The following is an 11,787-nucleotide window of genomic DNA, read 5'->3' on the forward strand; positions in this document are numbered from 1 at the left end:
TAATAATGAAAATAACCTTTACTGATATCTTGTTTTTTATGTGCAGTGGAGTGTAATTAATTTGATCTCAAGTACCAAACTCCAAATATTTTCCCTTTCTTTGGTGAAAAAAGTACAAAACCTTCAATAAACTTTTACATTTACCAACCATCCATTTACACAATAGCTGATAAACTGAAATGTTTTAAGAAAAAAAAAGCAATTTTAAAACTATGTCGCAGTTTTTCCACATTCCATGACCCTTTTATCTTTGAAGGCAAAAAATATCAACATGTAGAGAGTTTTGGAACATTTTTCCTTTAAAAAGAAGATCTTTAGACAAAAAATTTTTTATTTTCCGTACATGTTCACTCCTGTGCTGTAATGCTGGCATCAGTGCGTTTTTTCGTGATAAATCACAGTGATACACACAAGGTATACACAGTGGCATCTGTGGCTCAACATGCTGGTTAAGGGAATAGCGTAACAGATCTCAAATCATCCCCTGTAGACACCTGCATGCATGCATGTGATGCTTCGGGGCCCTTTACGGTCACGTTTAATTGCATTTTGGGTAGCGCTAAGCGTGATTTTTCAAACCCCAGGTTTAAATTTCTGAATTTTCCCAAATGTATCCAAGAAGTTCACTAAAAAAATTGCAAAGCACGAAGCCCTCAAAACGAACATCACCCAACTGAAAAATGGATATAAGATAACAGCAGAAGAAAAAGTAAACAGCCAAATGGAAACAAAGGGCAAATAAGGGCAAAGCAAACGCCTCCGAAATGAGACACGAACCGCTGTTTCCTGTTTGATAAAATGGCCGCATGTGACTGTGATATGAGAGCGTGTTGGAAAACCCAACTATACCACAAATCTAAGAGAAGCCCGTCAGCTTTAAAGCTTTCTAAGTTATATCTCGTTTATTTAATCCATATGAGCTGAAGTGTGAAAATGACTGCCCAAGCTCCCCGTTTTTCCGCTGTGCTGAGTTTTTCTGTTAACCAAGTGCACAATTTCCTGGCTTTAGCCTCATATTTGATGAACAAATATGTACATCACCTTTCGACCCCGTCCTCTGTGTCGATCACAGGAGTTAGATAAGAAAAATGTAAATCTGTGGTCCAACTTTACCCCCCCGTAACACAACTTTAGTGAACTAGCACTAATTACATACAATCGTTGTTGTAGTCTCTCTTGTTGCCTCTGCTTTGTTCCTGAAATAGGGGAACAGAATTGATCGTTTATATAGAAAAAAGTGTTCATTAATAGTAACTCAGATCACGAAGGTCTTCTCCTTTGTGGCATGCAAGAGGCGAGTTTTATAGTAAGGTAATTAGATTGGAAGGACTTGTGTTCCATTCAAGGCCATGCTGGTGTCTTCCTGTGGGCTGTTAGTTAAGCGGGACTGGCTTCTTGGCTCCAGTGGGCAGAAGCCAGCTGGGAATCATTACTACTGCTGAAAGAATATTTCACCCCGTCACAGAATGGTAGACCGAGATATACACACAATAAGAAGGGGCGCATGCATGCAAACACATATAGGGCACATGGAATGCCACATAGATACACATACATCACAAAACCGAGGCACAGAAGCAACATTGCAAAAGATATAATGTGCAACATGTCAATGCAGACAGCTCATCCTTGGGAGACATTTGCAAAAGGATGTGCTCTTTAATACAAGTCAGGACAAACACTACATTTCAGCGTGTTCGCCATATTAAAGCTCACATTTTCACATCATTTTATAATGCCTACATTGTTTTAATTACGCACATTTCGCTCACATGTCACAAGTCAATTTGCTATTTAGCGCCGCTGAATAGCAAATTGGCTCTGTGGACAAAGTGTCCCTGTGGGTATAAGTGAAACTCATTTGGATGTAAAACCTCCAACGAACCAGTGATATCTGCTGTTTGCTCCTCATGTCTGAGACAATACGTGAAAATATTCAGGATGTTTCTATTTTAAGACATTTTAAAAGTACGAGTAAAAAAGCATTGGGGACATTTACACCCATAAATTGTGACTGTGTGATGCAATTCAAGTCTCGTCTCAATTCTTTGTAGTTTCGCTTGCTGTTTCAGTAGATTACTGTAAAACTGATTGGGTAATTTTAGGAAAAAAATAAATTGCTTGGGTTTGTTAGAAAGCTCCTTTTTCTAGGTTAAGAGTGTTTAGAAACCTGCTCCGTCTGAAAATGTTGACACGCGCGAGCGTTTTACTCATTCACACGGCGGCTACAGGTGGCTAAACTTTAAAAACAGAACTTGAGGTTGTAAAAACCGCCTTCGCGAATGACGTATTTGCCCATCTTAGAGGGTAGGACATTTTCAACAAACCTTGTGCGAATCCACTAACTCAATTTCTCAATTTGTTTGTGAAAGTGGTTTTTGAGTTCTCGTATTATTTCTGTTGGAATTTTCCCTTCATCACCCCCACCCGGTAACGCCGCCGCTACTGGGTCCTTTTTTTAAAGTTTATGTTTTGTCTGTTTTTCATGCTTCTGTGTCATGGTAAAATGGGTAGGAGATGGAACAAGAGATTAAAGTGGATGTAATTTTTGCCTGAAAATTGAAATGCATGTGATAAAGACAAAAACAAAACAACAAAAACATAGTGCAATTCTTTTTTCTTTCCACGCTGCGTGCAGTTCCACTTTTCCTCTCCTCCCTCCTTCAATCCCCTTTTCCATCTCACTCCGACTTTCTTGCATCTTCTTTCAACCACAAGCACGACTGAGTGTCATCCATTTGTCATCATCACGTGATAGACAGCAGACCCCACAAGTGTGTTCAAAGACCCCCAAAACACACACACACACACAGGCGCTGGGACCAGTTAGGAGCTGATAGCGATGAGTCAGGCTTAGAGAAATGGCACAGAGGGCTTAGCTAATGCACTTTATGGAGCTCCCTTTTTCTTTTTATTCTCCCTTTTTTCTTTATATCGCTCCCTCTTTCTCCCTCTTTGTCCTAGAACCTGAGCCAAAGTCATAGCTCTTTACTGACGGAGAGGTCTTGCCAGTTATTTTTCACAGCGTGTCCTCCGTGCCCTGGCTGGGATAGCTTGCCTCATGGCGGTAACATGCTCCCTCAGTCGTGCTACATGAGAGCCTCCTCCACTCATGCATTGCTGTGCAGCTGGACCTAGTCAGTGTGTGTGTGCGTGTGTCTGTGATCAAGTTGTTGGAGACACCCGATCCCTTATATTGTTCATTTGACCCACATAGCAAAAGGCATGAGGGTCAGGGTGGAGTACCCAGATAGCATGTACAGGTGCTTAGTGTGTGCGTGAGAGAAAAAGAAAGACAGGGAAAAGAGAGAAAACACACAGATAAGTGAAGAGATTAAAAAAAAAGAAAGGAGGCCATAATAAAACACATCATAATAAATATTTATATATATTTTGTGTGTGGCTCTGAGTCTGCCACAATTTAAAAAGAGTGCTGTTTCTTTAAAATCCCATCTGAGGCTGTCAGGCATTTCAGCTGGTCATATTGGCTGCAGACACATACACACACACACAGATGTATATGGTTAGCAGGCTAAAGCTGGTTTGAGTTAGCATGGAGCCAGCCACACTGTGTGAGAGCCTTACCCCCTGCCTACTACTGCCACCCTCCACAGTCTCTCCACTTATTTCTTTCTTTCCATCTCCCTCTTTCTTTACCCACCTATGTGTGACTGTCAGCGGGGGCTGTACTGTAGTTTACCGTCCAAACTCCCTATCCCCTGTGAAGCAGACACACACACACAGGCTTCCACAGTTGATCTGCGTGGCCCTGTGTCTCCTGATTAGTCTGCTTCATGACAAACAAGCCATCAAGAGCAGAAAGGGAGTGCAGCACAGAAGAAGAAGGAGGAGGAGGACGAGCGAGAGGGATAGTTGGGAGAAGTGAGGAGGAGGAGGAAGAGGAGGAGGAGAGGAGCAGAGGTTTGTGGGGGGGCAAGGGGTGAGGTGAGGAGGCTGGGACCCCTGGGGACCCCTAGATCACAGCCATGCTAATGAGAAGCTGCTTTGCCAGAAGCAGAGGTGTCAGCTAACCCCTGACAGGTGCACACATGCGTACTCCCAGGGCTTGTGCAGGCGTGTGCACGCGCGTCAGAGGCAGTGTGAGTGCGTGCACAGAGGCGGAGAGGAGAGGAGGGGCTGCAGGGGCGCAGGTTTGTGTCCCAGTGGCCTAGCCGGCGGGCGGCTTTGTTCTGTATGCAAATCTGTCGCTGTGGCGTTCTGTCGCCCTTGATGGAATGTTGGAGCAGTACAGCGAACGTGAACCCCAGGAATGCTGCAGAGTGTGTGTGTGTGTGTGTGTGTGTGTGTGTGTGTGTGTGTGTGTGTGTGTGTACGGGTTCGTACTATCCTGGTGGGGACCAAAATCTGACTTTTACTATCCTGGTGGGGACTTTCTGCACCGTGGGGACCAAAATCCAGGTCCCCTCGGGGTTGAAAGCAATTTTCACACTCAAAATGCGGTTTTACTGTCAGGGTTACAATTAGGTTATGGTTAGGTTTAGGGTAAGGGTTAGGGTTAGGCATTCATTTTTAATGGTTAGGGTTAGGGTAAGGGGCTAGGGAAAGCATTATGTCAATGGGATGTCCCCACGAGGATAGCAAACCAGACATGTGTGTGTGTGTGTGTGTGTGTGTGTGTGTGTGTGTGTGTGAGACGCCGAGTATAGCACATCCTCTCTACCCCAGTTGTTTTCTTGTTAACAACCAAAAACCTGCACTGGCTTATTCTTTTTTGTGTTGTTTTACATTAAAGCAACATTGTTCTACACTTTTCATTCATGCTGTTTGGTTTGGTGCTGTCCAGAAGTTGGCGGGCTGGAATTCAGCGCTACTTATTTTCAGTTATGATTGTATTTCCCTGAGCTTTCTGAGAGTTAATTTGGCATCAGCGAGGATTCATTATCATCCACTCACTGTTCTCACTCAGCAGAGAGGCTCCTGTTTGCCCCTCTCGTTGAAGGCTGAGCCTGTGGAATTCTGTTATCCTTCTGTGGTCTTATTATAAGTCCGTCTGGATTAGCACACCTGATAAAGGCCTCATAATGTAAGTGTAATGTAAATGGAGGAAGCCCATGCTTTGAAATATAAATCAGACTAGCTGGAGAGATGGAATATGTGAATTAAACACAACTCCATATGTCTCCGCCATACACCTGGTGTCTACGTCAATCCTTACCAGCCGCACCAACTACACTGGCCATATGCAAGCAGTCAATGTCATGGCTCCCCTTCCTTCACTGGCATTTTGTTTGTACTTTTTAAGGCAAAATAATGGCTATAAAAGGCAATCTGGAAAGAATAAAATCTGATGTAAAGCTCAGATCTTAGTCCCCGAAGTCTGGGTTAATTGGCCTGGTGGTTTAGTAAAAAAAAAAAAAACAACCCAGGAGAGAAGGAGAGCATTATTACTGGCCCACCTCAGCTCCACGCATGTGCCAATGTTTTAATAACTTCCTCCAGGCCTCCTGGCCCTTAGCCCTTGTTTTGTTGCACAGGACAAAGAGTTGCCCTCCTAAGCTGGTCTCAGTTCTGTATTGTTTTCCTCTCTTTCATGGGAAAAGTTTGCTGGAGTGAACACCTGGGCTGGGAGTCTTTTTGAGGTGAATCCCATTACACTAGAACATTTACAAACAACACTATTGCTAGCAAAATGAAAAGAAAAAAAAAACAGCAAAATGCACTGTACCACATTACAGAATCCTGCTGTGACTCCATTTCATTTAACCTCTCTTCTCAGTCTCATTCACACACACGCTGAATGTGTGTGTGTGTAAAGGCTGCGTGTGTCTGTGTGCGCATGGTGTGCTGGAGTAAATTGGGCGATTAGGTCCAGCATCAGCGATCGCGTAGAGAGCAGAATGTAACTATTCTAACTGGTAGTTGACCTTGGCGGTCAGCGGTGGAGGGGTCCCTGCCTGTGTGTCAGGCAGACGACTGTAATTACCACAAACTGAAGCATGACACGGCCCACCGTGATTCTTTAATGAAGGCTTTTATTGGCCGGAGCACTGTCGAGCGACGCTCTCTCAGCATGTGTGGAAGTCTTTATATAAGAGGAAAGAATGGAGAGAGGATGTCTGCAACATAACTTATTTGTGCAGCTGTGTGTGTCATGGCTCGTAGTCGGCGAGCAACATGAAGGTAGTGCCCTGTGATGTTACTAGTAAGGGAGGCTGCAGGCTTTGTTTTACCGCTCACGTCCCTTTGGTGATTCCTAGATGTACCAACACTGGTATTGGTATCAGATCGATACTAGAATGATAGGATCGATACTTTGTTTCTATGCTGTGAGTTCACTGAATTGTGTTAGAATGTGTTATATACCTCAAACACTACAAAAGATGTCAGATTTTTTTTGCTGTCTTTCAAGTTTATTTTATTTATAGCTTATAGCATGTTTAGCCACAGTCCTTTAGAGACAGGCACATTTACAAGCCAGGGCTCCCAAAAAAATGCAGTTTCAAAATATATGAAAAGCTGAAAGATGTGTTTTGTTGTGTTAATTAATTATTATTAAAGTAAAAATCACATTGATTTAGTGGTCGTTAAAATGAGTTCAGAACTCGCAAATCATTGACGACTCATCTCATAAGTCATGACACACTGATCTCCATTACATAAGCTGGCTTTATGGGTTAAAAGTAACAGTATTGGTATCGATATCGACAACACTGGCGCCGTATTTACTTGATACCAAAATTTGCAGCACAGCACTTGCTTTCTATTCTTTTCCCCTGTCTCTGTTTCCCCCCCTCCCCCACCCGGCTTGCTTCCTTCCTTGCTTGCTTGTTTGGGAAGTTGATGAAATTTGTCTTTGGCCGTCATTAGGCAGCAGCCATCAGCTGCCACTCTATTAGCTGCCACGCTTCCTTTAACAGCATATGGCACGGCTGTGTAAGATATGACAAGATGCAAATGTGTTGTTGTAGCGGTGGGGGGCTGGAAGGTTGAGGGACTGGTGTTATTTGATTGGATAACTTGTACTGATGAGGCCTTGTGCGCTGACAAAAATGTAGACAAAACTGGAAAAAAAAAGAGATCACCAGTCCTTCTCTTAAACTCACATTTTCATCTAATATTGATCCTTGTGCACTGATGAGATTATTCAGTCTATAGACCTAACTTGCTCCCTGGGGACATGTAAGCAGCCCCTGTGTGTGCGTATGTGTGCTGTCTGTGTGTATGCGTACGTGCACGCGTGTTTAGCCAAGCACGTCTGGCCCTTAAAGTCCCTCCACCTCTCTTCTTACCCCCTCTCCTCCTCCTCCTCCTCCTCCTTTCCCCTTCCCTCTCTCGCTCTCTTCTCCCCGTCCAAGCTGTTAAGCTGTCCAGCTCTCTGCTGCCAAGCGGCCGTGTGAAGCTTAGCCAAACTAAACACGGGCAGGCAGCCCGCCACTCGCCCCACACATACACACAGACGTACGCAAAAAAATACATCCACATACATGTCCGCACACACGTTCACAAACACACGCTCGCGCATACGCATTAAGTAGCGGGAGTCAGGTCGTGTCCCACCCCACACAAATAGCGAGAGCGATGGCTACACCAGAGCACCACTAATAGCAGAGAAAAACAGACAGAATCAGTAAATGAGCCCCTCATTAACTCTTTCTGACCCTCTCTCCCCCGGGGAAAGCCAAACCAATCACACCGCCAAATCAGCTTCCTGTACTAGACACTGATCCAACATCAGCTTTCGCTCATCTGTTCTCCACAGCGCGAGTGTATGTGTGAATCTGTGCGAGTGTGTACAGAGGTGTAGAGAGAAGGGAGACGAGTGAAAAAGGAAATGGGAAAAAGGGAAAATGTGTGTTTTATATTCGTCAGCCAATGGTTCAGGACTGCTTTCTTGATCACACAAAACTTTGAGCATTACTAACTTTCCCGTCTTTGTTTTGTCCCTGGCGGGCTTCAAACTTTGGGACCACCGTACCAACTCGACTCCGCTCGCGGTAGCCACTGATGATAAAGTAGATGCAGATGGTTTGTGAGCAAACACGAGAAATGTGGAAATGCCTCTCCAGCACGAGCCTGTGTTGAATTAGATGAATCTCTACGAAGGCCCTTTTTATGAGTCACAAGCAGGCTGACAGGGCCACGCCACAGTGACTGATAGATTCATTTGGCATTATTAAGTCTCAACATTTAAAGGGCCAATTTGTCAGTGTGTGGCATATAGCTCTGTGCGTGTGTTTGCATGTGGAGTCACAACAGATCACTTTACTGCTGTTATTACATCCGTGACGTAGAGCTTTATTTAATGTGGATACAGTGTCGGCTCTTGCTGTTTACGCGTCGTCTCGCCCTTCCTTCCTTCCTTTTGAGTGGCTTTCTTTCTCTAGTTCCACATCTCACCTCCCTTCCCCAGCTGCTGCCCCCACCTCCCTTCTTTCCCCTTTTCCACTGCTGCCTACCCTTTCTTCATATGGAAATGACAAAGTAGACGAGATGGATCTGTATATTAAAGCCAAGCTGACATTAGAATTAGCATAATATGCTATGGCCTAAGGGCAATACCTGCCACCTACACTAGCCTGTAGACACACGCCCTGACTGCACATGTATTTCATACACTACACACACAGAGACGACACAAAAGCCCACAGAAGACGCTCACTCACAGACAGAAAAAGAATGCGCAGTTCATTTGCTTGTGTTTATTAAAATATTATGGGTTGGTTTAGTTGTCGAAGGAAAAAAATGATTTTTGAGTTTCTTTTTTCATCACTGATGGTGATTTTTTTTTCCTCTCTTGGTCCACAGAAAAAGATGAGCCATCCAGCTACATCTGTACTACGTGTAAGCAGACCTTCACCAGTGCCTGGTTTCTGCTTCAGCACGCCCAGCACACTCATGGCATCCGCATCTACCTGGACAACCACCCAGTCAACTGCTCCCTCACTCCCCGCATGGCTCTTCCTCCACCCCCAGGAGCTGACGCCTTGCCCCGTTCCCCTCTCCCCACTTTCCTCGGTGATGCCAACAACCCATTCCACCTCCTCCGCATGGCTGCACCCCAGCTCAGGGATCACCCCCATCCTCCGGGTTACATGGAGACGCGGCTGCCCGCGACACCACCCTTTGTCAGCCCACCGCCTCCCCCAAGACCACCTCGTGAGCGGCTGGGCCCAGAGGAAATGGGGTTGCTGTCACAGCACCCCAGTGCCTTCGAGAGGGTGATGCGAATGACCCCCATGGAGCCCCCGCCCATGGACTTCTCCCGTCGGCTGAGGGAACTGGCAGGCAACACAACCAACAACGGTGGACCCACGCCTCCTCTCTCACCCAACCGTGTGCCACCCATGCATCGCCTCCTGAGTCCCACGCTTTTCCAGCCTGGATCCCAGCTCCCGGCGTTTCTTACCTATCCCCCTCAGCCACCCACCTCTCAGGGGGGACACGGCTCTTCGAGCCCTCCAGACACACAGGGTCAGAACCAGGCCCCGGGGAAATCGAAATCCTGCGAGTTCTGCGGCAAGATTTTCAAGTTCCAGAGCAACCTGATCGTCCACAGACGCAGTCACACAGGTGAGAGGCCGTACAAGTGCCATTTATGTGATCACGCCTGCTCCCAGGCCAGCAAGCTTAAAAGGCACATGAAGACACATATGCACAACAAGTCTGGGGCCATAACCGGCTCACCAGAACAGGGAAATAGAGGCGAGGGGGGAGAGGGTGAAGAGAAGAATAGGGAGGGAGATGCAAGAGGAATGGGGATGGACAATGAGGAGGAGGAGGAAGAAGAGGAAGAAGAAGAGGAGGAGGAAGAGGAAGAGGAGGAAGAACTGCAAAATGGCAGTCGGCCAGATTCCAACTTAAGCGAGGACTCCCAAGAGTTCACCCAGAACAGAGAAAATGGCTCGAGACAGTCTCCCAGTGAGAAGCCCCCGAGTGGGGATAGAGTAAATGACAGTGGCGGGGTGGGCATCATGCACCCCTACAACCATCTGGACAATCACCTTAGACTTAACCCTAACAAGAGAAGCTTGGAGAGACAACCTAACGGCGACGGCGGAGAGGGGGTTGAAGGAGAACGCGAAAGAGAAAATGAGAGGGAACCTGACAGACAGCGAGAGGAGCAGGAGGACCAGAGGCCTGTGATGAATGGCAGAATCAGCGTATCTGAAGCAGAGTGCTTTCCCGGGCTGTTCCAGAGGCGGCCCACCCCCATCACCAGCCCGAGCCCCTCCAACAACAAGAGGATCAAGATAGAGAAAGAACAGCTGGAGATTCCCCCGACCATACCTCTCATTTCCCCAGAAAACGTCTACTCTCAGCTGCTGGCTGGCTACGCTGCTTCGCGCCACTTCATCAGAGAACCTTTCTTGGGATTCACTGACTCCCGTCAGTCGCCGTTTGCCACCTCCTCGGAGCACTCCTCTTCAGAAACGGGAAGCCTCCGCTTCTCCACCCCACCTGGGGAGCTAATGGAAGGCGGGAGTGCCTCAGGGCGCAGTGGCAGCAGCACCCCACACCTCCTGCGGGGACCCGGACCTGGCAGGCCTCCAAGCTCCAAAGAGAGGAGGAACGACACCTGTGAGTTCTGCGGCAAGGTGTTCAAGAACTGCAGCAACCTCACGGTGCACCGACGCAGCCACACGGGGGAACGGCCCTACAAGTGTGACCTGTGCAGCTACGCCTGCGCCCAGAGCTCCAAGCTGACGCGCCATATGAAGACCCACGGGCAATATGGAAAAGAGGTATACCGTTGCGACATCTGCCACATGCCCTTCAGTGTCTACAGCACACTGGAGAAACACATGAAGAAATGGCATGGTGAACACTTGATGGCCAGTGAGGTCAAATTGGAGCAAGCGGACAGAAGTTAAGCCAGCAACCATTAGTTACACAGCATACAGTGTACCCAAACACTCTCTCTCTCACACACACACACACACACACACACACACACACACACACACACACATACACACAAAAAGAATCCTTATAACCAATTTTTCTTCTGCAATGGGGCTTGGCTGGATAATGTCTCTAGAAAATCTTTTGAGAATGATTGATGTTCATCCTTTTTTCTTTCTTCTTTTTTTCCTCGTCACAGAAACTGCCACCTGAGAATATAAACAAAGGGAAACTTTAATGAGAACTTGCCTAGAATGCCTAACTAGGTGTTTCTTGGCAAACCGTCTGAGGATTTTATCAGTTAGGAATCCATGGAGCCTTTCTACTGTGCAATAATTTCTGTATTTATTGGATTTTTGTAATGATATTTGGCATGTGCAGGTACATCTTTGTGGGATTTCATATGGAGTTAGTTTTGAAATGTGCTTAAAAAAAATAGAATTTTCTTTACAAAAATGTGATAAAAGAAGTCACCCTTAATACAAATTTTCATTCTTTTTTCCTTTAAGGAAGCTTATTATCAAGTGAGAATAAATTTGTGTGAAGCAGATAGCTTTTAAAAGTAAGATAAATAAATAAATAAATAAATAAATAATTGTTTTCTATATTAACTGCAGCAGCGGACTACAATCCATTCCCTTCGTACAGGCTCAAAGCACTGAATGTCAGCCTGACAATAAAACAATATGGTGGATTTTTAAAAAAATCCAGCATTACCTTAGAGATCTGGTGAGTTCCTATTAATTTATTCAGGGAATTATTATTATTTTTTTGTCCTTTTCAACATTGGCATGTGAATAATTTGAAAATGCAGTTACTGTATTGCTGTCCTTGCTTCACAAAGGACATAAATAAAGGTTGCACTTGATGGAGAAACCCTTAACTGATGCTCAGTACATTCCCAGTGTAGGTTAAAACCACCAT

General features: G+C 45.8%; 1 protein-coding gene across 2 annotated transcripts in view; it reads left to right on the plus strand.

Annotated features, from left to right (window-relative positions):
- bcl11bb (BCL11 transcription factor B b) overlaps positions 1 to 11,283 on the plus strand; it is a 34,666-nt gene extending 23,383 nt beyond the window's left edge. For both annotated transcript variants that reach the window (XM_063495270.1, XM_063495271.1), the window contains exon 3: positions 8,767 to 11,283. In XM_063495270.1, the coding sequence (XP_063351340.1) occupies positions 8,767 to 10,832 (2,066 nt within the window). In that variant the 3' untranslated portion in view covers positions 10,833 to 11,283. The remainder of the gene's footprint in view (positions 1 to 8,766) is intronic.
- Positions 11,284 to 11,787: the final 504 nt, after the last annotated feature.

The sequence above is a fragment of the Pelmatolapia mariae genome, linkage group LG15 (genome assembly GCF_036321145.2).
Source record: "Pelmatolapia mariae isolate MD_Pm_ZW linkage group LG15, Pm_UMD_F_2, whole genome shotgun sequence".
Taxonomy (NCBI): Eukaryota; Metazoa; Chordata; class Actinopteri; order Cichliformes; family Cichlidae; genus Pelmatolapia; species Pelmatolapia mariae.